Genomic DNA, 27283 nt, shown 5'->3' on the forward strand with positions numbered 1-27283 from the left:
TCCATGGTTGTAAAAAAGTTTTATTCACCTATGTCCAAAGCTCTTCGCATGAATCAACAACAAGCATTTAGTGAAGAGACCTTATAAACTTATTAGGGATTTTTATTGCAAGTTTTCTTATAAACAAGACAAATATATACTCAGAAAAACTGGACCCAGAGTATCAGACAGTTAAATTTTTCATGCTTTTAATATATTCAATATTTCTATAAATTCTGATATTTTAGTTATGAATTTTATAAATGTACACCTGCATAGCTTCCTGAAATCACTATGTAATTTTCCAGAACACCATTACCACCTACTGCAAGAAATTTTCACTAGCTTTCCACTACTGTTCGTAAGAGATTACTTCATGGTAGGATATTCCCTGTCTGGAAATATTTTGCATCTGATTAAACCCTAAACACTTATAAACTTACATATGTTTATAAACTTAAAAACATATAAATCCTATAAACAAGTAACTTTTCCCACATAACTCTGTCTCTTTTAAGATTTCTGGCCTTTTAAAATTATTTCAGTGACTGCAACATAACAAATTATGTGTACTTTATGGATTTCATGCACAGTCTTTGTATAATTGTAAACTGCAATATTTATTTGATTTAAGGTGGTGTTTTAAAGTCATTTATGACTTTAGGTCACGTGACACCACTTAGAGCAAAGTTGGTTGCATTACTCGTTAAAACATTAAGTAGCTATGCATGTACAGGTAGCAGTCTTTAGATTTTCACTGAATGTGCAACATTATATACACAAACTTGACAGACACTGTAATTATGCATTTTACAACACAAAATTAACTGGCGATGAAAGATTGTGTATATAAGCTACAGTGCACAAAGGGGCTAGCAGTCATACCATTTCAAACTGTACCATGACAAAACATGTATTCCGTAGTGAGGTTTTGAATATGAAAGTTTGCTCTTACAATAGTTTCTACAAAAAGCCACACAATCCAAGTCCAGAAGAACATTCATGCCTATAAATTACGTCCGTTACTGGAAGAATTTCAATATAGTTAGGCAACAACTATTTTCAATGCCTCTTAAAACTTGTACAAAAAACATATACTTTTCCATAAAAATCAAAAAATAAAATATCTGAAAACAGATATGCAGTACTTCCCAAATGCTCCGTGATAAATTTAGAAAAAGAAGAGGAATCCAGTCTTAAATTCTGCTCTCATATATACAAACCATTTAAACTGAGACCTATGCATGATGTTTGTACACTTATGAGGAGCATTTGACTCGGTCTCTAAGTCTAAAATGCAAATATTATGGAAAGTATGAAAACTCTTACTTCAGAAGTTTCACTTTGTCCTTTAAAACTTTGAATTTGGGATTGTTATTCACTTTCTTATTAAATATGACTAGAATATCCTCTTCTGATTTGTGTTGCTCACCAGCTACTGCATAATACTGAGCAATAACCTACAGGAAGAAAGAGGAAGAGTTTTCAGTTAGTAAAGATGATACAATGGAGCAATAATACTTTAATGTTACTGTATTAAAAGTACCATGGAATCTATCACGTTATTGTTCCTTTGCAGAATTTCCTGCACTGAATTTCCTCTCTATTCTAGTAAGCTCTAAAGAACATGTCCAGCTGACATTCTGTCAATTGATGTTCTGTTAAATAATGTCAAACGTATTTAAATAACATGAAACGTATTTGTTTGTATGGGAGAGGTTTTTATAAACTTCGTCATTACGGACAAAAAAAATCTCAAGACCAAAGTAGTTAAGAACAAAAAAGGTGTCCTACCATACCTTTTTTCGTAGTTTTTTAATTGAAATTTCATTGTCTGGAGCCTGTTTCAGAACAGCTTTGATGGTTCCTTTCCAGTTGAATTTACCTAGAGAATAATTAAGTAATTTATATAACACTGTAAGTAAAATTAGGTATTTCCAAGTCTCCTCTGGTAGGAACCAGCCTTCAACCTACTACTTCTAGAACCAATCCAGCTAACATCACAGTTCACCATTACCTCACTGACCCTACTACAACAGGGTGTCTAAAGTCAGTATGTGATACTTCTAAAGATTTTAATACGATAGCCATGAAGAACCAACATACTGGGTTGTTTTTACTGAACTTCTGTGTTTCAGCTATAAAGCAGTAACCCTTATGTAACACAGGAACAGTTGGGAAGATCCCACCTTCCCACCCTTACAGCACAAATAGAGACTTTCACACAATACCCACTTCAGAGGTCATTGATTGGTAAGTTTCCAAATACACGATCTGTATGTTCAAGGACAGGCATTCTCCAACAGTAACGAAGTGCATTGCCTTACCTAAGCATAAGGTAAGGTCAAACACAGATAAACCTCAAATTTATGATTCAATGAGCAAAAATGGGGATGTAAAAGATACACATATACAAGAGAGACAAAACTGCCATCATTTTTCTCCTATATTGGCTAAGGTGCATGGCAGCACGGAAGAAACCTAATGTGGTGAAACAAATATGTCAAATTCCTCACTGTTAGTGAAAGTAAGAGTAGCTAAAGGTTGCTAGCACAAAAGTAACATGAGAGAATTCAACATCAGGTGTAAAGTGTAGCACAGGCTACGTCCTCCGGAACATAATGCTATGACTGAGGCACAACTTATTTCATGGCTTGCTGCAAAAGCATTGCACTTATATTCTGCACTGGGTCTTTTGCAGAATAATTTTTTTAACTGCTAGAACTTTCCCTTTAAGAATACCTTTATCTGTTCCTGCAGTTTCTTCATTGCCATTGGTGTTTTCTGTTTCCATGTCTTCTGAAATGCTTTCAGTTTTCATTCTCTTCTTTGTGATATGAGGTTCCTCTAGAGGTGAAAATTGAATGAAAATAAACATTCACAAAAAAGCGGTAAAACTAGAAAAAACTATAAAAGTTCTTTAAAGACAATTTCTATTCTTGTAAAAGAAGATTGTATTGGCTAAGATGTTCACGTTTTATAAAAGGACTGACTGCAACCAGTGTGTTAAAAAAAATTTTTGTATATGTAACACTAATTACTTGAAAATTTCTGCTGAAGTAGATTATTAATCTTCAATGCATTGACAAGTCTCTAACACAGCAATATATTGAATAGGATAAATACCTTCTGCATGTTTATGTTTGCGTTTCTTTCTATTTGTTTCCTCTTCTATTTCATTCTGATGACCATTTCCATTTATTTCAAATTCATTCTCCAAGCTCTCCTTTCCTTTTTTAGACTTTTTATTCTTTTTTGTTTCTGAGCATGCAGGCTGGTTTTCCAATTTCAATTCTTTTTTCTCCTTTTTGTTGTTCTTTTGTCTCTCTTCTTTTCGTTCTCTCTTATTCTTTTTCCGCTCAATTTTATCATCTGTAACTCCATTTTCTTTTGCCACTGTTTTTTCCCCACTTTCTGCAGACTGGACTTCTTCCTTCTGTTGTGGTTTGTCATGTTCTTTTTTGCTTGACACCTTTTGTTGAAAGACAGATTATTATAATTTTTACATGCCTTTTTTAATAATGCAATTTTTATCCAGTACATTATTCGTGAAGAACACCAATATTCTGAGTTCAGCCAAGCTAATTACACAAGGTGACGTCAGTTACTTGCAAAATAATACCGAACACTGTGTCTAATTCATCTTTTAACTTAATAGCCTAAACTCCAAAAATCTTAAAGTCACAGGAGAAGTGTTATCTTGCAACAAAAATCTTCGCATCTGCTTAGTTTTTATTTTTTTTACAACATATGTTGCATTATGTAAATAGTGTATTTATTACATTGATACATTTTTAAATACTCAATTCTCAAGGCATTTAAAATGTAGTATCGGAATTTCTAAGGGCACAAGGTTGATGCTAATGCCAGAAAACATGAATATGGCAAGACACAGCATTAGGTACTTCCTACATTAAAACAATAATCAGCAAACACTAGTTAGCAGGCAAAGATACCTTTCTGAAACTGCTATTAGCAATTAGTCATATTACCAGAATAAAAGTGATAGGCAATGTGCAGCTCAAAGAAGTGTCCATGTCGTCTTTTAATATGTTTGCTAAAAGTAGTAAGAGTTGTCTCTCCTGTAACTTAAGAGCTATGCAGATAAACATTTTTGACTGCATTGCTGTTGTTTGATGTTGTACATCTAACTTAACTTACATCTCTGGTTGCTTCAGAAAAAATATCCCACACCTGGTCTTGCAAAGTGCTGTCAGTAATTCTCAAACTGTTCTTCATCCAATTCTATGCAGGAGAAAAAACAACAGACACAACCAGTAATTTAAAAATGTGCCTCTCTCATTTTTTTCTTGATTACCACATATTCAGTTTTTTGTTTGTTTGTTTTTTAAATTTAAGAATTTGATTATTTCTTGTGATGAAGATCTGGTTGGATGTTTACTTTCTAGGAATACCTTAAAACTCCATGCTAAATTGTTTTCTTTCATACCTACATATTAAAGCCTGTGCCATGCCTTTCAGTTGTCTCACCAATAGTAATACAGAAGAGGTTAATATTAAAGACTATCCTCAAGCTTTTTAACAGTGCTGGTTGTGTTAATGTCCTGCTAAACCTTTTGGCAGTGGAAGGAGAAAAAAAAAAAAAAACGGCCAAGTTGTAATTCTTTACTGATCCAACATAAAACATTTGAAATCTGCCACGTCTGTGAAGCAAAATTCAGTGAAGCATCCTTTGTGGGAGATTGAGTCAGAATGCTGAGCAACAGAAAAATTCTGAAAGACAGAATATCTCAAAGAAACCAAAGTCACAGAAATCAGAATCCTTAAAAATATCTAAGAATACTGACATTCAATAGAAATTGAAAATTAAAAAAAAGTTTTTAGAAAAATGAAGAAGCCTACACATGAAAGCATCCAAGCCTACCTAATCTCTAAGTCTGACAAACTTTGTAAGTCTCTGGTTTAACAACTAATGAAAACTGCATATAGAGTCCTTTTATGAAAAAAGAAATGTTTCAAACATACCCTATTTGAAACTTGGCTATTACAGCATCCACTTCCCAATGCTCAAATAAAGCAATTTGAATCACCTTTGTTAAAAGAGTGGCACTCACTAAGAAAGTCTGTTTTAAGCTCACTGCACAGATTACTAAAAATCTCTTAAAGCATACCTGGAATTTTACTTTTTTTCTTGGAATGTTATCAAAGATACGCATTTGCTCCAAGATGTTCCGCACTTTAGGGTTGACATTTGGCTTCTTCATTACTTCATGAATTTTCTGAATGAAGAAAACCAGAATGAAATCAGCAAAGCAGTGTAATGATCAAACGATGCATGCAAGGTATGCAAGTTGGAAACACGCTGGACAGAAATCACACACAGACTGTATAGCCTGCTGAAACCACTCAATAAGCATGAAAAAAACACTTTTATCGTAAGATTGCATAAGCATCAGTTTTTATCGTAAGATTGCATAAGCATCAGTTACCTGTATAAATATTCATACTTACGCACTAAGCAGAGGCAAGCAGGACTGCTCACCAAGTTACAGCCTATAATAAAAGCATTTTAAAGTAATTAACTGTATTATACAGCGGAGTCCTGTGAAAAGGGTCTGCATTGATTAAAGGAACTGTCAACTGCTTGATCGGTTTTTGTAAAATTTTAACTTCTGGAGTTAACTGTGAAAAGCAGGTCAGTTACTTGAACAGCACGGCTGCTTGCTGCAGCAGAAAGCTCACACTGTACTCTGAGCCCACCATTGTTTAAAGATGCAGCCTCTGGACTCTGGACAGCCTTCCTCTACTTGTGAAAATCTGCTTACTAAAAGGTTTTAAGGACCTGTCAATAATTCCTCTCTTTCCTGTGCAGAAGGTACTTACTACTGACATTTTTCATAGCAACAGCATTCACATTATACTGCCTTTCAAATTCTGATGATGTTACATCTCAACAATGACACTAACCTGTTGACTTTAACAGCATTATTCATATGCCTTGAGGATGAAATACTTAGTACTTTGTTGGATTGTTTTCTATATGAGACAGAAGTCAACAAATCCATGGATAAAGATGAACTAAATTTATATGGGGTTTTAAAAACATGTTTGGAAGTTCCTTCTTAAAACCCTTAAAGGAAACTAATAGCTATAAAGAAGGTAGGTTATTAGGACAGAAATTGTAGGAGATGTCTCCTGTGATCTGCTATTCAACATATTTACAAATAATCTGAAAAGAGGGCAGGAAAATTTTCCTGGTGATATGAAGCTATGCAGGATGAGGACTGTGAAGAATTCCAGGAAGGTTTTATGAGAATGAGTGACTAGGTAGTAAAAAGGTGAACTAAATTCAACACAAACTCATGTAAAGCAGCATGCTTAGGAAAAACAATCTTCACATCTAAAATGACAGGCTTTAAGTTGATCACTGGTGCTTAGAAGCAAGATCTTGGGGTTAAAATTGCCAATTCCATGTAAATGTCAGCACAGTGATCAGCAGCAACCAAAAAAAGGAGCAAAACAATGGACAAAAGTAATTAAGAACAGAGAAGGAAACAGCAAACATCATTGTGATACTGAATAATAAAGTCTAGAGTTCATCCATATCTTGAACAGTTTATGTAGTTCTTGTAACCTCATTTCACAAGGATAGAGTGGAACTGTAAAAACTAGGAGACGGATTCAAAATAAACACAAGGTATATTTCTTACCAGCAGGAGCAATAGACCAAGGAATTGCCAAAAGAATGTTGTAAATTTTGGGAAACACAGATCTTTGGTTTTATCCAGTAGAGCCTCTCTAATGTCTTTAACAATTATCATCAACAGTTATTTATCATATCAGTATTTAATATAAACCTTGCCTGAATCCACTCCTGTTGTTTAGCATCTCCTTTGTTGGTTTTGGCTTCAAAATCTTTTCCACCATATTTCTGGTCTTCACTTACACACTTCACATGGTCCTTATAGTCATCACCCCTAAACAAAGAAGATTTTTAACTACAGTTCTATAAAGTGTTTCATTCCTACAAAATATGCAACAATTAATGTAATCAAGAAACTGAAGTAATAGGTAGTATCTATCATTTATGCCTCAATACTGTCAATGCTCATATAAAAGAACCTGAGCATGGTTAAAATACGTGCTTATATGACGGCTTATGTTTTTGTCACGCCACAGCATCCAGCAGAAATTTGACTCGCAAAATGAGATCTGAGTCTTCAGTATACTTTTGCATTTATTAGTAAGTCTTACACACATTTGTTCATGTGATATGCAAAAATATTAGCAAATACTTGTTTTATGACTCACATCGACACGCTTTAAAATAGGTAAAAATGCTTACAAAAACCTAATTTCTAAATATGGATACACTAATGTAGCAAGGAAACTCTAATCAATGTGTAAATGCCCCCAAAAGGGAACAACTAACACAAATCTTGGTCTTCTGTCAGTGAAGTAAGTACCTGGAAATAAAACCATTAGAGAATAATCTCATTTTCTTAAAGAAATTCATACATTCATATTTTGAAAGCAGATAGTAGCACTGCTTTCTTCTAAGTGACAAGAGACAGAAGTGCTTATGAGAAGTGAAAAGTTCAGCATTTTGGATGTTACTGACAATTTCATTCTCTCTGCAGTAGCAGAATAAAAACAGCTGTGAATCAAAAGATGAAATAGTAAAAACAAAACAAAACAAACAAACAAAAAACTGCAATTCTATTTACAATGTGGTTTAATTGTCCTTTGGTCACAGATCACAATGCCTAAGAATACCAGCTCCTTACTGCAAACGTTCTGATGTTACTTGGCTGTTAGGCAACTTTCCAATACTTTATCTCGGAAACTTGCAATTTCCCCCAAAGGATTTAAATTTTAAAATTCAGCTATCTAACTTAATACTTCAATTAACATTTAAGTTTTGCTATTAACATAGCAATACTACTACTAGCAATGCCTAGAAGTAGTATTCAGTGTGTAGAAATGAAACTGAGTGCATATTCTCAGTACCCATGCCTGCTTTATCTACTGCTGATGGCTTTCCCAGCAACATAAATCATGATTCTTGTCAGTCTTATGCCAACGTCCCAGTAGGATCAGGAAAGATGTCAAAAGCCGCTCACACTTCCAATCTGGACAAGTAAGTGCAAGGAGTTTTGCTGCAGATCTTTCTGCTAGTGTAGGAAAACCTCCAGTGCCCTTGTTCACACTTGGATGATTAAGTTTGAAATAAATGTTCCCACTTAAAAGTGGGAATATAAATCTGAATTATTTGAAAAGCGGAATATAAATTTGAATTATCCAGAAAATTGCTGAAGTTAATTCACATGCACACTAAAAAAAAAACTTTAAATTTGTGATACCCGCTGCAGAGTGAATGAGGCTACTTCCCAGTAATTACTTACCAGAAATCCTTGCCACAATCCATGCAAGAAAGGCACTGGCAGTTTCTGCAGATGTTCACATGTTTTTCAACTTGTGCTTTCTTCACAGACTCTCCGCAGGCATTGCACGTGAAAACTACCATGGTGGCGAGCGGGCGGCAGCTCCTCTCAGACGGGCACAGTCCTTCTCCCCACACAGGCACAGCCCTAGAAAGACAAAAAAGAGGGCCTTGCTTTGGTAGCTTGAAAGAAGTGTTCAGATGGCTGAAAACTGCTGAACATCTAAGCAGGCTGATTTTGAACGTGCAAAACGTTTAGCGGGAAAAATTCATTTTGTCTGGTATCTCGAGCACAAGTGAAACCAGCAACCCTGAAACCAGTAACTGCAAAACCAGTAACTCCCCGGGCCTTCTCGTTTGTCTGCAAACTTTACGGCTGCCAAACGTTGCTGCCCACCTTTAACAAAACAAAACAAACAAACAAAAAAAAGCTAACAAGCTCTGACTCTGAACACCGGCGATTCCTCGTGAAGTCCACCTCTCCCCTTTAACAGTCCTACAGCTCGACTTTCACCAGCGTCTTTCCCAACCCAGGCTGGCTGCAGCACTCCATATCCCCACCATATCTCTCCCTCCTGGGGCACTAGCTCTCCCCGACCCAAGGGCCTTACCCCCAGCCCCGAGCCGATCGCTTGGCAGGCGGCGATTCCCGGTCCCCCCTGAATCCTCCCCTCAGCCCCCAGCCCCGCGGCTCCCCGGGCCACCAGGTCAACCCGCTCAGGGCAATGGCACGTGCCTGCGCCCGCCGCCCCGCTCCCGCTCCGGCCGCTCCGCGCCTGCGCCGGGGGCGGCCCTCGGCTCCCTCCGCCCCGCTCCTCCGAGCCTCCGCCGGGGAGGAAGCGGAAAGAGCGGCGGCGGAAGAGGCCGGGGCTGGCGCTGGGATGGAGCTGGGTGGTGGCCGGAGCCGGTAAGAGCTGGGCAGGGCCGGCTCCTTCCCCTCGCGGCTGAGGGGAGCCTGCAGGCTGCATCTCAAAGCTGGTGGATGATGCTGGGTGCCCCCGGGGGGGGGACGTGTACAGCCGAGGCGGTGTGCTGGAAAGCGGGTTTGGCTTATTTATTTTAAAGCCTGCTTAAAGGCATGATTAAATAGGAGGGGAAAAAAAAAAGCCCAATACAGTAACCTGCTTTGATGTGACAAGAGGAAAGGAAGCACGGTGTAACAATAAGTTAAAATATTGGAGCGGTGCTCATCAGAATTGAGAATAAGGGTAACCACTTCTACAGTTTAGACCAATGTGGTTTTTCTGCTTCATGTATTATTTAGAAGACTGTCCTGCAGGTGTCTTTTCATAGTTACAAGCGTGTTGGGAGGGAGTTTCATCTTGCTTCCAAAAAAAGGACGTGTAGAATTCAGTATAAATGTATTGTATGGGAATAACGTTACTTGTTTTCTCTTCAACCTGTTTAAAAAAAAAAAAAAAAAAGTAATTTTTATGGGACTTTACATTTTATTACATCAAAGAATTTCCATGCTAACTTGTCTCACGAATCAGATCTGTGGGCATTGGGCCTAGCTACAACAGCAGGGAGTATGACATAAGCAGTGCTGCTACAGAGGTCCCCCTGCGCAGGTTAGAGGGTGAAGCAACTGAGGTTATCCTCTACAAATCCTACTGGGGTTTTAGGTCTGGTGTGTTTTTACCTTAGAGTCTTCCATCAAAGTTCTGTAAATTGATTTTTCTGTGGTTATAGGTTACAATTGGCAGCACCATTAGCATGTTTTTGCCGGAGCTTTTTATCATAAGCAAAACTTCATTAAAATCAATATTTCGTATATGTACTGTTAATTTGTACTGGTGAACAATACTATGATTTATTTTTAAATAGACAAATGTATTTAGAGCTCATGCTAGGCTGTCTAAAGTCTGTTTCCTTTGGGAGCTAAAAGGAATTGTGAAAATAATTCTTCATATTACAAATTCATTTTGCAAGTTTGATATTTAAAATTCATCTTAGCATTTTATTTCATTGTAGGTAATGTAAGTGATTTTCTAGCATGGACACTGTTGCTAGCCATAGTTGTCATCTTCTCCAGCAGCTACATGAACAGCGCATTCAGGGTCTTCTCTGTGACTGCATGTTGGTGGTAAAAGGTGTCTGCTTCAAAGCACACAAAAATGTATTAGCTGCTTTCAGTCAATATTTCAGGTATGTGGTAGAAAATTATTATATTAAAAAAGTGAATTAAATGCTGTTATTTGAGGTTTTGTCTGAGGAAGGTATTTTTTTTCTGATAGTTGTAGACAATGTAACTATTAGAGTGGCAGATTAAAAAGTTAAACTGCTTGTCCAGAGATATATCTGTATCATGTATTACGTTAATTAAAAAGTGTGGCCATCCTAATTTATTTTCTGGGTGTACATAATTTAACTACTACACTGAGTTTGAATTTTCTTGTTCGTTTACTTGCTTACAGTGCCTCATACAATGGATTCTTGGCAGGGCCCTGCAATCAGTATGTCAGTATAAAACTGTTTACATGGAGCGTGAACTGAACACAGGCAGAGACTGCTAAGGGATATAACGGATGAAACAATTCACGTTATCCATTTCGGTTTGGTAGGGTCTGGAATAAAATTTGGGTGGATACATAACTATGGAACCTCTACATAGAACAGATTATCAGAGAGACAGTATCTGTGTGTCTTGTACAGGTGGCTCATGAAGCAATGTCACAGGCTTCTTTCCCCTTCTTATGCCCCCCCTGTTGACCTCCAAAATTTCAGGGGATGCTGGATCACCCCCTTGGTGTTTAACATATTTACAAGTAAGCTGTTAGATGTGGCGTTTGTTTTTTTTTTTGACTTAGCTTCTTGAAACATCTTAAAACCTTGTTTTAAGTTTAAGCATAGACTACAGTTTGCTTAAGTTGGTATTATGCCTAGCTTTTAACAAACCTAATTTGAGAGTTACCCAAGCAGAGGAATCTTGAAGTTCAGCGTATTTCCTGGTGTAGCAGGCTATCTACATAGGAATGGCCTGACAACATATACATCAGACTATGTATATATACATATACATACATACATATAAGCGTGTGTGTGTATCATCATCTACTGTGGAATTAACAGGTTAGAAACTGGGGATATTAATAGAAGAGCATGAAGTTACTCACTGAGACAGAGTACCAAGTCAGTCTAGAATTAGTTATGCATATTAAGATCTACAGCTCTGATGCTGAGAATACTTTACATCAATTAGAATGTGAATTCAGACACTTTAAGGATACTATGATGATTCAGTGGGGAATGGTTGGGCTACTGTTTTAGGCTCACGTCCCTATACTCTTCATTTTTCTTTTACTTGGCTCTCATCCAGTACCAGTAAAAAATAACTCTTGGGGTGATATGAGAAAAAGAATTGAAAATAATGCCATCCTCTTATTTGCTATTACCATCCTTGTCTGCTTGCTGAAAAAGGACTAACAAGCAGTTTTTAATAAGGTTAAGGGGTAATAGTTGATGGACAAGCTCAGCTGTCAGAAAAGAGTAATTATGCTGACTTTGAGGTCCACCTTCTCCTTAGCAAATTGCCATGATGGAAGGGGAAACATTGTTTTGGGTCAATCAACTTTTGCAAACAGTCCAGAAATACACAACTGCACCTAATATTTAAATAACATTGGATAAGGAACTGCAAGTATAGGGTGTGTTTTCAACGCAGTAAAAAAAAAAAAAAAAAAAAGGCAAAATTTTTTAAAGGATCTTCTGCTTTGATTTCTACTTTGTTAGTGTAGGGCTAATAGTATGAGACATATTCAGGCAGTTTTGAGAAATTCATCTGCAAAAACACAGCAGTCTAGGTAAGACCATCTACTGTAAGTTAGTTTTTGATTCTTAGGCAGTCTGAAGTGTATATATTTTCATAAAAGTGTAAATTGTTTTTGTGTTTGAATATTTGCCTTATTTTATCAGGACCCTTTTTCAGAATTCTTCAGGCCAGAAGAATGACGTCTTTCATTTGGACATTAAAAATGTAGGTGGAATAGGCCAGATCTTGGACTTCATGTACACCTCTCATCTGGATCTTAGTCAGGACAATGTACAAGCTATGTTGGATATTGCACAGTGTCTTCAAGTGCAAAACGTGTTGAATATTTGCCACACCTTTTTAAAATCTTCTACAGCTGTAGAGCAAACAGCCAGCATGCCTTGTAGTAGTGTATTTTCTCTGCAGAACACTTTGAGTGCGGATACTGGTTGTGCCAATGACAGTTATGGAACAAACCTGTTACATGAATGCTCATCTGACACTAATAAAGTCTTGGCTGACCACCATTCTCATGCATCGCAGTCTGTTAATCTTCATGCAGGTGATGTACAGAAACAGTCACACGACTCCTTAGATGGCAACTGCACAGAGCTTCCGTTTAAGCAACCAAGTTACTATTACAAACTTCGCAACTTTTACAGCAAACAGTTCTATAAGCAAAACACTTGCTCTAACCAGGAGAGGGTGACAGAACAATCCTTTTCATACAACACATCTACAGAAATAAACACAGCAGAGAATAATTCTTGTGCTGTCAGTCACTCTGAATGTATTCTGGACACCTCTGATCATTTACCATCAAACTTTCTGGTTCAGTCCTTGAATGAAACGGCTCCAGATCAAGATGCAGAAAGCGCACTTTCGCAGCCCACCAAACAGATGCGGCTGAAAAAGGCAGTGCACCTCAAAAAGTTAAATTTTCTGAGATCTCAGAAATCTGCAGAGCACCCTCCTGAGCCTAAAAGCGATGACAACAGAATAACAAGAGTAAATGAATCTGTAAATGAAAGTACCGTGGACATGACAAATGTCAGAGTTACTGAAGAAAAAGAAGCTGAAGACTTGGTGAATTCTGAGAATTTTGAACACACTGTTGAAATTGAAAGATCTCAAGGGCCTTTGGAACAAGAAGGCCAGTCACAGACTCTTCAGTCACAGAGACAGTATACTTGTGAATTATGTGGAAAGGCTTTCAAACACCCAAGCAATTTGGAACTTCACAAAAGGTCTCATACAGGTACAGTAACTATACTATAGTACAGGTACAATAACTTGGTCTGCAGACCAAATATTTGAATTGATGAAAGTATCTTATTGTATCCACTTCAGTTTTATTTAGCTTTTATTTATAGTTTTAGTTTTTAGAGTCCTATTTTGAGGAACATTGTGTGATATTTCAATGAAAATTTAATGTTTGTCATGCATTTAGAAAAGGCATTTCTAGTCGGTTCGTAAGATTGTTCAGAAGTCCAAGGCAGATAACAACAAAAGTGAATCTGGGTAGAAGAAAACATTATAAGTGTTCTTGAAAACCACAGTTCTCCCTCATCATATATACATTGTAAACCAGAAGTGATTAGAGCTTGGTGGTCATTTCTTTTTGACCTTTTAAATTTACTCTTTAGTTTATATTTTTTCCTTGTATTAACAATTTTCATGTGTTCTATTTAGAGTGATACAAAAATAGGCTGCAGAGTAAAAGGGATTAAATTTACTTTGTTTTTCAATACTTACAGGTAATACGGTTTCTAAACCTAGCACGGATTTAAGTATCTTTTTATTCTAGTGAAAAACAAGACCTAGTCTAATTTTGAATTAAGTAATTTGGCTTTTCAGTTTAACCAGCATATTTCTACAAGTTCAGGTTTGTTTTTCTTCAAATGTATTTTTTTAAAATACCTTTAGTCAAGTAACACCATTGATTTCATGTCCTTAAGGTGGCATTGTTCCTGATTAACCTGTTAAATACTTCTATCCTTCTTTTTCCCTATATTAGATATACAAATGCATCTCTCCTGGTCTTATCAGATAAACAACACTTTCCAAATGATGCATGCATCGTTACTTTGATAGCAGATACAAGTCCCTCTTAACCGACACTAATTTATTTTGTTAAGTGAGCCTTGGCATTAAGAATTTATTTATCCATGTGAGTAGTAGATTTTTTTTTTCCAGAAAATATGAACGGTTTGCACTGATTCTTGAAGTTTTCACTCATCATATTTGACTGTTTCTGTATGTTCATGTTACTGATATTATTGTTTTAATTTGGTCTCCTGTGACACAGTTGCGTGTCTTTTACCTCTATATTCTCTTTGCCTTGTATTTTTTTAATCTTTTTTTTTTTTTAATTTGAACTGACATCATCAAGTATGTTTTAATACCTTGTACATTTCAGGAAAATAGGTGGTCAGATAGAAGATAGAGCATCTAGAGAAGTCCCAGCTAAGGGAGAAACTCTGAAGTTGGTAAAATGTGAGTTTGTGGTAGAGAATAAACATGGGAGAAACCCATTATAATTTGCACTTCCTTAGATATCTTAATCGCTGGAAGGAATCTGGATTTCATGAATGGTGCCCATTAGACTACTTGCTTTTTTAAGAGTTTGTTGACTGAGTGGTAGACTTAACTATTGTATGATCCTGTCTGGTAAACTAAAATAACTTTAGAAGAGGTAAAGTAAACTTCGAACCTCATGTATTTATTGTAACTTAAAGGTTAAAGGAGTGGACTGGGTACTAAACTTTGTATAGCAAACAGACTAGGACTCTTGTTACAAGTGTTTTAACATTTTGATTTGTGTAGATGCAGTGTGACCAGCAAATACTTACCAGTGTAGGAAATGGAAAAAGAGGAAAAGGGTTGCAGTAACTTTGCAAGGTTATTTGTGTTGCTACTAATTTCTTCTTTTTTGACCTCTGTGCATTTACACCTGCTCCCACTTCTCTTGAGTTCTAGTAGATGTTTTATGTTTCACACAACACACCATGTAAGAAAAATGATCGTAGACTTGATTTTGTTGTTGTTGTCCTTCTCTCTACTAGTCTGGCTTTATATTAGATTTAGGAATTCCCTTCTATTTTTAATGCACTATGTTCTTCCAGTAGTTCTCAAAAAGTTCCAAACTTGAATGTCCCTAAATGTAGCATTAACATTCTTCTGTACATGTGCTAAACTGATAAAGTTTAAGAGCGTAAGTTTAATAAATAATAACTGCATCAAAGAAGGATGAAAAATTGTTGAAAGAATATAACTGAACATGCCTGTTTGCTTACCTGTTATTCTGGGGTCATGGTACTTTGTTTTTAAATAGCAACTAGTGTGAAAAGAATACTTGGGAAATCGAAGCGGATAGAGTAGGATGTTAGTATAGGAAGGATCTATAGCTGAAGGTACAGGGCATATCAGCATCGTTAATAAGTACACTGCTAGTTAAGTATTAATGTAAGTATATCCTCAAAGCCATTTCTATCCATATTCCACCTCAAAAAGCACAGCTAAATATCACAGATTGTCATCTGATCAATTTTATTTTAAAATGCTTCTTTTCTAGAACTAAGTAAGAGGGCAAGCAAGCACTTAAGTATTACAGTGCATATTGAAAGTCCTTCACATCTGGCTTCAGTGAACAGATAATGGAAGCGAGTTACTAAAAAGGACTTTTTCCCAATGGGAAGCTGTGTTTTAACCCACAAATGACAACTTTTTCAACATAAGTGCTGTTGTGGCCTAATTGTCAAGAAAGCACATGTGAAATTCTCTGTCCCTGAATGCAAGGGTTACTACAGAATTGACAGGTTCATATGGTTGCATTGATGAATTGTCTACATGAAATACAAGCATAATTTGTTCAACACAAGTCATTGTATTGGACTGCGTAGCTGGTTTAATTGTATTGCTAATGACCATTTAAAGGAATCTCTAAATAGATATTTACTTTTAAGATTGACTTTGACTTGATTGAATATTGTAATTTGTTTTAATTAGATTGGCCTCTGTGGCAGAACCTGTCTGGAAAAAAAGGAAGCAAATATACAGTTCATAGCTAACCAGTAAAAAGCAGTTATTCTTTTAAAAATATTTTCAGGCAACATCTTTTTTTTTTTTTTTTTTTTTTAAGGGATTGAAAGGATTTCAGGTTTGAAAGAAACAGGAGTTAACTGTCGTGTAACACACTGTTGATCATTCTGAGTTTGGCTTGAGCAAGTTGCCAGCACTCCATGCATTAGTGGGTCCTGCTCCTCATCTTTATGATCTGTTGAGGAACACTGATGCCTTCGTGCCTTTCTCCTCTAGAGCTGATATACTGCTGCTTAGATCCTACTACTGTGCGCTTTATCATCATTTCTTCTTGCAGTATTGAACAAGAAGGATGCAACAGAAGATAGAAAATGCAAAGCAGTCTAAAGGTTTAGAACTAAAGTCTCCTGGATATGCATTTAAGCATTGTTATAATTGCAGTTCAGAAAAAAAATCTCTATTGCTTTTGATCCAACAGTATTATTTGAGAAGTTCAGTGTTGATCTCGGATAAGGTTTTCCTTCTGGAATTTAATGACAGTCATAGAATCATAGAATAATTTAGCTTGGAAGGAACCTCTGGAGGTCATCTATTCCAACACTGCTCAAAGCAGAGATTTGGGTTGTCAAAGTAGATTGGGCTGTTTTGATCGTGACCTTGTGTAGTTGAGTTTGTAACACAAGGACAGCCTCTCCAGGAAACTAGTTCCAGTGTTTTACCACCCTCATAGGGTAAAAGTTTTTTTCCTTTATCTACTGATCTAACTTGTGTCTATTGCCCTTTGTCCCATCACTGTGTACCTTCACAAAGAACCTGGTTCCGTCAGAAAAAAACACCACCCTAACTCTTTGAAACAGAGCATACAGTTTTAATGAGACTGTATGCAGCCTACAACAACCATTGTGAGCAATTTTAGTCTTGAATTTCATCCTTCCCCTTCCAGTTATTTTAGGGTGGATTTCTGTTCAGATGACAGTCTTTGTGTCAACAGTAACTTTTTGGTGTAGGTAATTTCTGCAGAAGTTGCCACTATACTACTGTTTTTTGTCTTCCGTTCCAAATTCCCAGTGCTTCTGTGGTTGTCAGAAGCCTCCCCAGCTGCCACAATTCTAGCTTCCTGTTTGTTACATGTATATTTGTCCTGTCAGTGTCCGAACTTTTAGTGTTTTGAGTATTTAGAGACTCAAATCAAGCCTCTGTATTCTTTAGAGTTGATTTATTGGGTTCTTAATTTTTATCTTTAATTGAATAAAAGCTTTCTTGAAATTGAAGTTTTCCATTTATTAATACTTAGAAAAAGAAGATTTAGCCTTAAATTGGCAGAGTAACTGGAAGACCGCTGCCTGTTTGTGAAGCCATATAACTAACCCTGTGGTTTAATATCTAAGATAATTGCATTTGGTCCCTGATCCTGAATGATGCTGAAACAGCATCACCTGTATTTGGCAGCAGAGATGGAAAATGGAACCTCAATACCTGGATATTGCAGATAGTGCTCGTAACAAGGATGGAGGAAGAATGGTGATGTAGTGAATACCTTCTGGAAAATAAGGCTATGGCCAAGAGATGCTCTGTAAAACCAGAAGAACGATTATTAAAATAAATATATTTAGACAGATTTTGAGTCGCCACCAAGATGAAACAAAGAAAAAAGAAGAAAAGTCTTTTTCCTTCTGGAAATATCTGCATCTAAAGCATGGGGATTTACACTAATTCTTTAACTTCCCTGTATCTGTGGACTAGATTATAGATGTGCTTTTAAAGTACAGTTACGCTCATGAAAACATCATTAGAAGTCTGACTGTCACTGAATTCAATGTTATTTGAGCTTAATAATTTGAGCTTCTTTGAAAATACTAGAAGATGTGTAGAGATCCCTATCAACAGTGTAAGAACCACAAACTATGCAGGGAAGAAAAGACCTTTCTGAAATACTTGTAGGGAATAAAAACTAATTAGAGGAAGATTTTTGTCTCAAACTGACAGCAATAATATTGTCACACTCAATCTAGAGTGTCAAATTATTTTCAAGTGTTAAAGTGGGCTGCACCAGCTTTTTACTAACATTACTCAAAGCTAAAGTTTTTGGAGATTCAAAAAATATCATTTTTAGATGTATAAATTCAGAATTTTAGAGCAAAATATTTGAGTTAATTTTCTGATACTCCTATGCAGTTTGAGAGCTTGAAGGCAAGTATGTTTGCTGGGAGTGAATGGCTGTGTGCTGATGAGAAACGTATGGTACCCTTTGAGTAGAGAAAACAGAAATTAGCTTCTCTGCATTCCATATTCTTTTTAAGAGAGGGCCTTTGTGAGTACAAGTGGAAGGACTGGTATACTCTCCATAAATTTTGTTGTTGTTGTAGTAGGACCCTTTCATCTGTTCTGTTCCAGCAGGTATGGCATTCCTTTCATCTGGGTAAAAAAAAATGAATTAAATAATAATACAAAACACTCCCATTCATATCAAAACTCTTCTGCTTATTTTGAAAAGTAAATTCTGTTTCTGAGCAAGTTTGCCTTAAAAGCTCAATGGTAAATGCTGTATTCCCCTCTTAAATTTCCCCTTAAATATATGGGTAAGTGTCCTTTTGGGGATATTTTTACATTATATGTTTTAAAAGGAAGTGTACCAATTTAAAGGATTTGTGTTCTCTTGCAGCTATTAGAAGTTCTATGTTCTGTTTCTTCTCCTTTTAGGTGAAAAACCTTTTGAATGTAACATTTGTGGGAAACACTTCTCACAGGTGGGAATATTTTATATTATGGTACTTACTTGAAATTGAAATGCATCTGTTTATTGATTCTAAAAATAAACATGGTTTCTTGTCCATAGATTATAGTTTTTTGCTCAGACAGACTTAACTTTAGGGATAAAATATTAAAACATCTTATATAAAAATAACACATTAGTTGTTTTAGATTTCTTTCACATCTTTTGTACCTTTGATTCTGTCTGCTCTCAGTAGATGTTATTTATGTATTTTATCTTCAAATGAGTGTTTAGACAACTGATTTTAAAAAGAGAACTTTCATTCTCACTGTCCTATTGCCTTATACTTAGGAATGTGTTCTGAATTTTCATCAGCATTTAAAAAAAATAGAATTTTTATGCATTGTATTCACAATAGTTTCATCTTTGTAAATGGCAAAAAATAAGCAGATTTTTTAGTCAGTTAAAAAAATGGCATCCATATAAATGAGCTCCGTTTTCTCTATAAATAAGTACAGCAGGGTCTGTCTGATGTTACAAAACTCAGATAGGATTTTTAAGAAAATTCTCATGGAGTTCTCTATTTATATACAGGGCCTAAACTTTAGCCCTCGTATTTTGCCCTCCAGTGCTTGCTGTTCTGAGTACAGCAGTTCATTTGCATTTCTAAAATTTTGGTGCCTTGTTGTCTTGCATTTCCAAAATTTCTATTCCTTTTCTATTTGCTTGTTTGGAATATTTACACCTAAGTATGGGAGGCAGTAAATAGGTGCCTAATAATTAACATTGAATAAATTTTGGTCTTATTAGTCGTGGTTTAAGGATTAGACCTATGGGGTCTTTATCCACTCGCTCCCCAGTACTTGTGCTTCTCTTGCCCCACTTTTGCAATCCACCTGTAGGGTTTTTCTGGCCCGTGAATCTGATGCAGTTGCACGCCCCACCCCGGTGTTAAACAGGGATATGACACAGCATCCAGTGAACATCCTCTTTCATCGTGGTTATCAAGCCATTTTGAGCAAAACTGGGGCTGCTTGTTGGCCAGAGAAAAAGCTTTTTCATTTACTTTGATGGATTGAACTACTAGGTATTTAAAAAAAAAAAAAAAAAAAAAAGGAGGGAGGGGGTCTTTCCAAATTCCATTAAAAGTACTTTTTGCAAAATGAAGTGGTATTCTGTACTCTAGATCCCTACTGTGGGGGAAGAGGGAATAAAAAAGCTTTATGTATGCAAGGTGTATGACAGGTAGGACAGACTCCTTGTGCAACATGCATTGCATTGCTCCTATTTAATTTAAAAAAATAATAATCTAAATTTCTCTTTTTTTAATTAAAAACCCTCAAACAGCTTCTTTCCCCTCCCTGTTTCCTCACTTGTCTGAAGGTATGGATAGATAGATACATGGTGATGTGCAATATATATCCTTCCAGAATGTCAGCCATGGCATTCAGCTTGTGTATTGCACTTCTTTCTCTCATCATTAATGGAAACTTGCATACTTCTGAGCTGGTTGCTTTTGAATTGTGCAAATAAACAAGACCAGAAAGTAAGATTCAAGTATAATCGCTACTTATTTTTTGCTGAAAAGACCGTCTCTGGTCTTGTGCTGTGTTAAAACTCCTTGGCCTTCGGGCAAAGAAGTAGTAACCTTTTCTTGTTTAAGACTTTATGTTCTGTGCTTTGGAGACAGCACAGTTGTTATGCCGAAGTATGTCAGCTCCTGTTGAATTTTACTGATGTTCCACTCAATGCAACATGAAATAGAAAATGAAGAAAGCAGAGAAAACTGAAACAGGAACTCATACTCTGGAACAAGTAACTATAAATGATTTAAGGAGAAAAAGGTGTCTTTTGTACTTCAAAGTCTGCATCTTCCCCTGCTAGTACACAGCTTGTTGCTCTGTGGTCTCCTCTTGCCATTGACCCAGGATGTCATGCCTTACCTCCCAAGTGCCTTCTGCTGCAGAGCTTCTTCAGGGGGTTCAAAGGCATCAGCTCCTCTCTAAACACATGCCAGTTGCAAATAGAGTAAGTCCAGCATCTCTGTCTGGTCTCTGAACTTGTGAGGAGTGGTGTGTAACCAGTCAGTAAGATGACTATTCTGACTATTTATTTTCTTTCATTGAAATGCTTGGAAAAGTCCTCTTATGCTTTTTTATTTGTCTGGCCTGTTATGCTGTAACCAAGGCTGTGTGCAACATTACAAGCTTACTAATGTTTTTCTTTTCTTTTTCTTTTTCTTTTTTTTATTATGTGTATCTCAGAGCAGTTAATAACAAGCTTGTGCCCTCATTAGGAAGTGACACAGGATTATAATAAAGAAGTGAATCTGCTTGCTACTTTCTGTAGAATTCTTTTATTCTAGACTAAAAATGTCTGTACAGAAGGTATTTCAGAATAAGTGTTGCACTTCAAATTCACATTCTCTCCTAATCCAGAACAGCAAATGCATTTGTTGTATTTTCTTTTGGGGCATGGTTGGAGGTAAAGGTTCTGTCTCTTGTATGTTGCTCTCAAAAGCGCTTCTGCATAAAATCCTCAGTCTTTGCAAAGCAAAGTCTTCCCAAAAAAATTATTTTGTGGACAAGTCAGTTCAGTCCATCATCTCCCACAGAAATAGGTACCCAGTGCCTCTTTTTGAATCAATTTCAGCATTTTAAAGTTTGGCCATAGAGGACAGTGGTTCATTCATCTATCTGAAAAACCGTATATTACAGAAAGCTCTCAGTGTGCAGACTGAATCATTTAATATTGTTTTGCGTCTGTGTCTGCAATAATTTAGTTTTGGTATATCATAACGTGTGATTATAGTCATTGATTATTAAAGGTAGTTTATATCTAAAGGAGTTAGAAGAAACTACTGAAGGGTCCCATTTTTGTTGCCTTGCTCTTGACTAAGGAGGATGTGATAATCTTTGTGTCCCCATTTTTCTTTCTGATACAAAGGATCTAATATTCCTTCAACTTACTTAGCTAAAACTAAGCAGTTATCCATCAGAGGGAACAGAAGTGTTAAGAACTGACCCTGGAAGTCTGCACAGGTTTTTTTTTTGTTGTTGGTGGTGGTTTGTTTGTTTGTTTTTCTGGAACATCTGTAGTTCTTCTGTGCAGACTGGCTGTATCTTGTGCTTTAAGAACTGGATTCTCAACGGATAAGCCATTCTGAAGCACTAGTGGTTTAAAAAAAAAAAAAAGCCATTAGTAGGATGGTTTTGTCTAATTGTCATTGCCTGGCTTGTCTGCAGGCTAGCATGTTTTCTACAGGATTGGGAAAAAAAAGAAGTGTTATGAAAATAAGTTACAAGTAATCATATTTGTTGAGTTCTGTACTTCCTGTTCCATTAATATTTATTGCTTTGGAGCACTTAGCTCTGAGTATTTTATGGACAGCAAAATGTTTAGCCTTTTTCTTTTCATTTTAACCTTCTGGTAGGAATTCAGATGTCCTGATATAAGAGTATATTGTTCGTATGACAGGGAAAATGAGACTAACATGAACTAGTTTTGAACTTACATGGACTAGTAAGTTTTCTTCTTGACTGCAATCTAGATAGTGCCATTTTCATTTATAATTGGATCTGTTTTCAACTATAGGTCTTTCTTTTTTCCTGAGTGTTTGATTCCAGGCTTTTTTTTTCCTGTTCTTGTCAATGTATAATTGCATACATAAGCAATTTGTAGTTGAAGGACATTGTAGTGTTTCTTTATAGCTGGAGTTTCTACATGCCTTGTAGTATTAACTGCCTCAGAATTAAAAATAAAAAGCCAGTCTCATAGTTACCATCGTTGACTTTTTATCTGTGTACAACAATGCACTAGTTAAATTTAAATGCTTAAATTACTATCCCTTTCAGGCAGGCAATCTCCAGACACATTTACGTCGACATTCTGGTGAAAAGCCATACATTTGTGAGATCTGTGGGAAAAGGTGAGTAGAATTGCTCATCCTTTTTAGGTGACCACATTAGAATTTGTTTGTTTTCTTAAATCCTTATGCTAGACTAAGGAACAAGACCTAAGGCAGCATGCTGCTGAATTTTGTTAAGAAGACATTGGGTTTAAATATTAACATATATAAATGTCTGCAGGTATCTTCTTGCAAGTCTCAATAAGATAAACGTCATCACAAATATAGTCTGTGGTTTTCTATTTTTTTCTATACTGTTATCTTTAGTTAAGGTTATACTGTTGTGTTTATTTTGAACAATCTGAAGCACAATCAATCGTGCCTTCCTGTACCTTTATCTCAGTTTGTTTTCATTATTAGGTCATATTGTTTACATTTTTATCCATTTTATGAGAATTATGCTGCATGGGAGACTTGACAGGTTTAAGTGAAGTATTAAATATTTCTGCCTTCTGCTAACAGGTGACAAAATACGTTAATTTAGGAATGGCAATAGTACTTAAGTTATGTTCAAGAAAAAAAAAATAATGGTGAAGAGGTGTTTTTTTTTTTCTAGTATAAATTTAAATAGACGTTACCAGCTTCAAAATGTTTGCTGTTTTTTGTTCTGTCTTTTAACAAATGCGTACATTTGGGTATATATGTTTTAGAGTTTAATCTCTATTCAGAGCATCAGGCAGTCATAGTTAGTTTTCATTTGATACTCAGGAGAATAAGGGGTTTTATAAAGACAGTAATTGTGTTTCCATGTCATATTGCAGATTTGCTGCTTCTGGTGATGTTCAGCGTCACATTATTATTCATTCTGGAGAGAAGCCTCATCTGTGTGATATCTGTGGCAGAGGTATGTAAGAAGCAAAGCTTCTGCCTCTTAAGTTTGTTTTAATTGAAATGTGAGGAGTCATTTTAATCAGTGTCTGTCACGTTTTCCTAGGATTCAGTAACTTCAGTAATTTAAAGGAGCACAAAAAGACTCATACAGCAGATAAAGTATTCACCTGTGATGAATGTGGGAAGTCATTCAACATGCAACGAAAATTAGTAAAGCACCGAATTAGGCATACAGGAGAGAGACCATACAGCTGTTCAGCATGTGGTAAGATGTATTCTGCATAATTTTGGTATGACTTTGCTTTTTAGATAAGGGAAACTGGCTGTGTCAGCAGAATAACAATTAACCATAATAATTTTAAATTCATATACAAGGTTATGAAGGTTTTTAACAAAATTTTCTGTTTTGCATCCTTCATAGTTTATCTTTTTGTGGATTAAGCTGTTTTAGCTACTGTAAGTTCAAAAGTGAATTTCAATTGAAGAATACAGAAAGGAAATAAGGAATCCATATATATCCATTTGCTATAGAAACACTGATACTTGCTGCTTCAAAACATTATTTATTTTCTGCTAGAAAGATAGGTTTGGAATCACTTGGCTGTTAGTGGAATCTTCTTCCTTTCTTCCTTTTTTTTTTTTTTTCTTCCCTGTTGGGTACTGTTGAGATTGAGCTGCATTCAACCATAGAGTTGGTAGTAATGTTTTACTGCTTTGCTTCAACCTCTGGAATAAAATCAAAACTTGATCAATGCTTCACACCACAGAATATCCGTTTTCAAACTCTGCTAGATGGGTTATGCTTCCAAGTGGTCTGCAAATTGCTCTTTGATCAGTGATTCATCCTAGTATAACACAGTTTTCAGAAATTTCATTGTGTATCTGTATCTCATGTATTACTTAGTATCCTGCATAGTACTTACTTTACTGCCCCAAGCGCTATTTAGGTATAATTTCATCCACTTTCTGAGGAAACAGCTTTGGAGGAAGGTACTTACCATAGGATAATATCCAACTGCAGTATGTTTTATCTGTAATGCCGTGAGGCAACAACAAAATCTAGAATTATTAGATCTTGCATCAGAGAGAGGAAATACGGATACTCAGGATATGAAAGTATAAACAAAGATTTGCTTTACTGTCATTAAAATAGTTTTATTTTCATCTTGTCTTGTAATGGGCTTTTGATCATTTTTCAGTTTTAACCACGTCATCTTGTACTGAGAGCAAGAAATGTGCAAAGATGGTCTGATCAAGTGTTAAGTCATTCATTCACATTATCTAAAATTCCACATGTACTACAGCAGTCATTTGTAATCTTACTTTTAATGTTTAATGGCTTTTTTGAGGAGATATCTAGCCAGTAGAATGAAAAATATGCCAAAAACTGAGACTGCAATTTTACTGTGCTTTCAGATAATACAGTTTGTTTTAGTTGGTATCTGTCCGTACAGAACAACATAATCTTTAACATAGCTAAAGTGAGATAAAATCACAAAGAGGTATGAAATTATTTCTGTTTTCCTAAAGAACATGAGGTGTCTGAATCATATTCTAGAAATTAATGCTTTATTTTTCTGTTGCGCTTCTGCACTTTGCCTTGGTTCAGCCCCAGTCACTTTTTTCATTACAATGTGGTAATTGAGTTTATTTGAGCCTGTGGTTCTGAGAACAGGCAAACAGCTAACTGTTTAGTTACATTTTAATATTTACAGCAATAAAAAGTTAGTTTTGACACATTCTCTGGATATAATATAAAAAAAATGGTCTGCTGCAATATGTTAGCTCAGAGTTAACAAAAAAAGCTACCTTAGTTACAGTTATGTTAGCTCACTGTTAACAAAAAAGCATAATAAGAGTAGTTCCTCTCTAATGAACAAATCATTACTTTCTATGATGCAGTTCTCACTGGAAGAATATAATTAGAAGCTTGTCAGCATGCTGTTTTACCAGACAGAGGAATTTGATTGATCTGTATTTTACTTATTTTTTCTACCACAAAGATTGATACAAATCAAGGGCACTCACAGCTTTCAAATACTAATGGATATCCGTGTCTCTGGAGACAAAAACAAAAGCACTGGGAAATCCAAAAAATCAGACAGAAAATCAGATCAAGGAGAAGAAACGAGTAATTGAATTGTAAAAATTGAAGGAACTTGCTTGAACCCATTCTAGATAAACGAAGTACCACAACTGGCATGTACCATAGCTCATCATTGTTACTTTCTCCAATTAAAATATGTTTATGCACTTGTGATAAGTACAAAATAGTAATATTAACACTTCTCTCTTGTAGGGAAATGTTTTGCAGGCTCTGGTGACCTGCGTAGACATGTAAGGACTCACACAGGAGAAAAACCCTATACCTGTGAAACTTGTAACAAATGCTTCACTCGCTCTGCTGTTCTGCGGCGACACAAGAAAATGCATTGTAAAGCCACCGATGAAGGTCCGAACACACTCGATGAATTTGCTCAAGGGATGGAAACTTCTGATCTTGAGAAATCTCAGAGTTCTGATGCTTTTAGCCAAGAAATGTCTGTTACGTTATTACCAGTTTCAGTTAAATTTCCCATTCGTCCGACTGCAAATTCAACTGAATTTGATAATTCTGCAGATTCTTACTGTAAGCTGCGATCAATGATTCAACACAATGACTCAGCAAACCAACAGAAACTGAATGTGGATTCTGCTAAACTCCCAAAAGCTCAGACACAGCAAACGCCACCAACGCCATATGCTTATACAGATGTAGATGGATCTTCTGCAGAAGAACCCTTACAGTCCGATAATATTTCCATGATTCGTCCCTCTATGGTTAGTTTGGACAGTCACTGTAATGATCCACTGGGCAGTCGAACGTCATCTGCTGCATACAAGAATACTGAAGGACCATTTTTCTCTAGCATGACCCTCTGGGGTTTAGCTATGAAGACTTTGCAGAATGAAAGTGAATTGGAGCAATGACGGCTCAGGTTACTGAATCAAAATTTAGAGGCATTTCGTGCAATAGATATGTCTGTGTTGTGATTACACTGCAGCGTTGAGAGGTCTGAGCTAGTTTTTAAGCTAACTAGTTTGGTTACTGCTAGATCAAGGTACACATGCCCAGAACCCAGTGTAGGCTGCCTTTACATTGCTTCTCAGCAAAGTTCAAATCTAGTTTTGGGGATCTTTGTTCTTCTGTTACTGCACTGTGTAGCTGTTCTGTTGTCAGGATTTGCTAAAATTTGCATTTTTTTGTTTTTCAATCTGATAATGGAAGAAAGGATGGCCTAATGTCAAATTTCATGATATGAGTGCAATTCAACTGTGGGTTGTCAGAGTTTTATGAAGATGTAAATATGAAAAGAGGGAAACATTGAACAAATCCCAGCTGAACCTGAGTTTGAATAGTGGCTTTCTTACCAGTAGGACCATTGGTTTACATGACTTGAGTATTGTGATATTAAAATTAAATGTTAAATACTGGACAATATTTGTGATAGTGCAAAGTAACTGTATATCTAGAAACTTTATTTTTTTTACAATAAAATCTTTTTCTAGTATTTTATAAACTATTTTGCACAGAAGATTCTTTGTACAATGAAGACAAAGGTCAGGAAATGCTAACTTAATTTGAATAAAGGGAAGTTGCTTTACATTGTATCTTAA

General features: G+C 36.0%; 2 protein-coding genes across 6 annotated transcripts; one reads left to right on the forward strand and one right to left on the reverse strand.

The window, feature by feature from the left end:
* On the reverse strand, positions 1-9246 carry LYAR (Ly1 antibody reactive). Of its 2 annotated transcripts, none has more exons than XM_035324852.1 (9): positions 8781-8800; positions 8346-8531; positions 6803-6917; positions 5112-5219; positions 4141-4224; positions 3106-3451; positions 2722-2826; positions 1779-1864; positions 1-1439 (listed from the first exon to the last, which is right to left on the reverse strand). In XM_035324852.1, the coding sequence occupies exons 2-9, from the start codon at positions 8465-8467 to the stop codon at positions 1305-1307; spliced, it is 1101 nt and encodes a 366-aa protein (XP_035180743.1). In that variant the 5' UTR covers positions 8468-8531; positions 8781-8800; the 3' UTR covers positions 1-1304. The 2 variants fall into 2 exon arrangements, with proteins under 2 accessions (XP_035180743.1, XP_035180742.1); XM_035324851.1 differs by lacking the exon at positions 8781-8800 and adding an exon at positions 9120-9246 and having other exon boundaries at positions 5-1439.
* Positions 9199-27283, forward strand: ZBTB49 (zinc finger and BTB domain containing 49). 4 transcript variants are annotated; one of them, XM_035324847.1, is made up of 8 exons: positions 9199-9290; positions 10358-10531; positions 12299-13392; positions 18876-18922; positions 22743-22816; positions 23557-23639; positions 23730-23891; positions 25926-27283. In XM_035324847.1, exons 2-8 carry the CDS (start codon positions 10380-10382, stop codon positions 26594-26596), a joined length of 2283 nt encoding a protein of 760 aa, XP_035180738.1. In that variant the 5' UTR covers positions 9199-9290; positions 10358-10379; the 3' UTR covers positions 26597-27283. The 4 variants fall into 4 exon arrangements, with proteins under 4 accessions (XP_035180738.1, XP_035180740.1, XP_035180739.1 ...); XM_035324849.1 differs by having other exon boundaries at positions 9219-9290; positions 10340-10531; XM_035324848.1 differs by lacking the exon at positions 9199-9290 and adding an exon at positions 9311-9422.

Source organism: Oxyura jamaicensis, chromosome 4, assembly GCF_011077185.1.
Source record: "Oxyura jamaicensis isolate SHBP4307 breed ruddy duck chromosome 4, BPBGC_Ojam_1.0, whole genome shotgun sequence".
Lineage (NCBI taxonomy): Eukaryota > Metazoa > Chordata > Aves > Anseriformes > Anatidae > Oxyura > Oxyura jamaicensis.

What these genes read in the sequence shown, in the direction of transcription:
- LYAR (XM_035324852.1), bottom strand. Translation starts at nt 8,467, where the DNA reads ATGGTAGTTTTCACGTGCAATGCCTGCGGAGAGTCTGTGAAGAAAGCA. An exon ending in GATTGTGGCAAGGATTTCTG is followed by an intron (nt 6,918 to 8,345) that starts GTAAGTAATTAC and finishes TTCTTTGTTTAG; the next exon opens with GGGTGATGACTATAAGGACC. An exon ending in AACTGCAGGAACAGATAAAG is followed by an intron (nt 1,865 to 2,721) that starts GTATTCTTAAAG and finishes ATTATTCTCTAG; the next exon opens with GTAAATTCAACTGGAAAGGA.
- ZBTB49 (XM_035324847.1), top strand. Translation starts at nt 10,380, where the DNA reads ATGGACACTGTTGCTAGCCATAGTTGTCATCTTCTCCAGCAGCTACAT. An exon ending in TGTGAGATCTGTGGGAAAAG is followed by an intron (nt 22,817 to 23,556) that starts GTGAGTAGAATT and finishes GTCATATTGCAG; the next exon opens with ATTTGCTGCTTCTGGTGATG. An exon ending in GTGTGATATCTGTGGCAGAG is followed by an intron (nt 23,640 to 23,729) that starts GTATGTAAGAAG and finishes ACGTTTTCCTAG; the next exon opens with GATTCAGTAACTTCAGTAAT.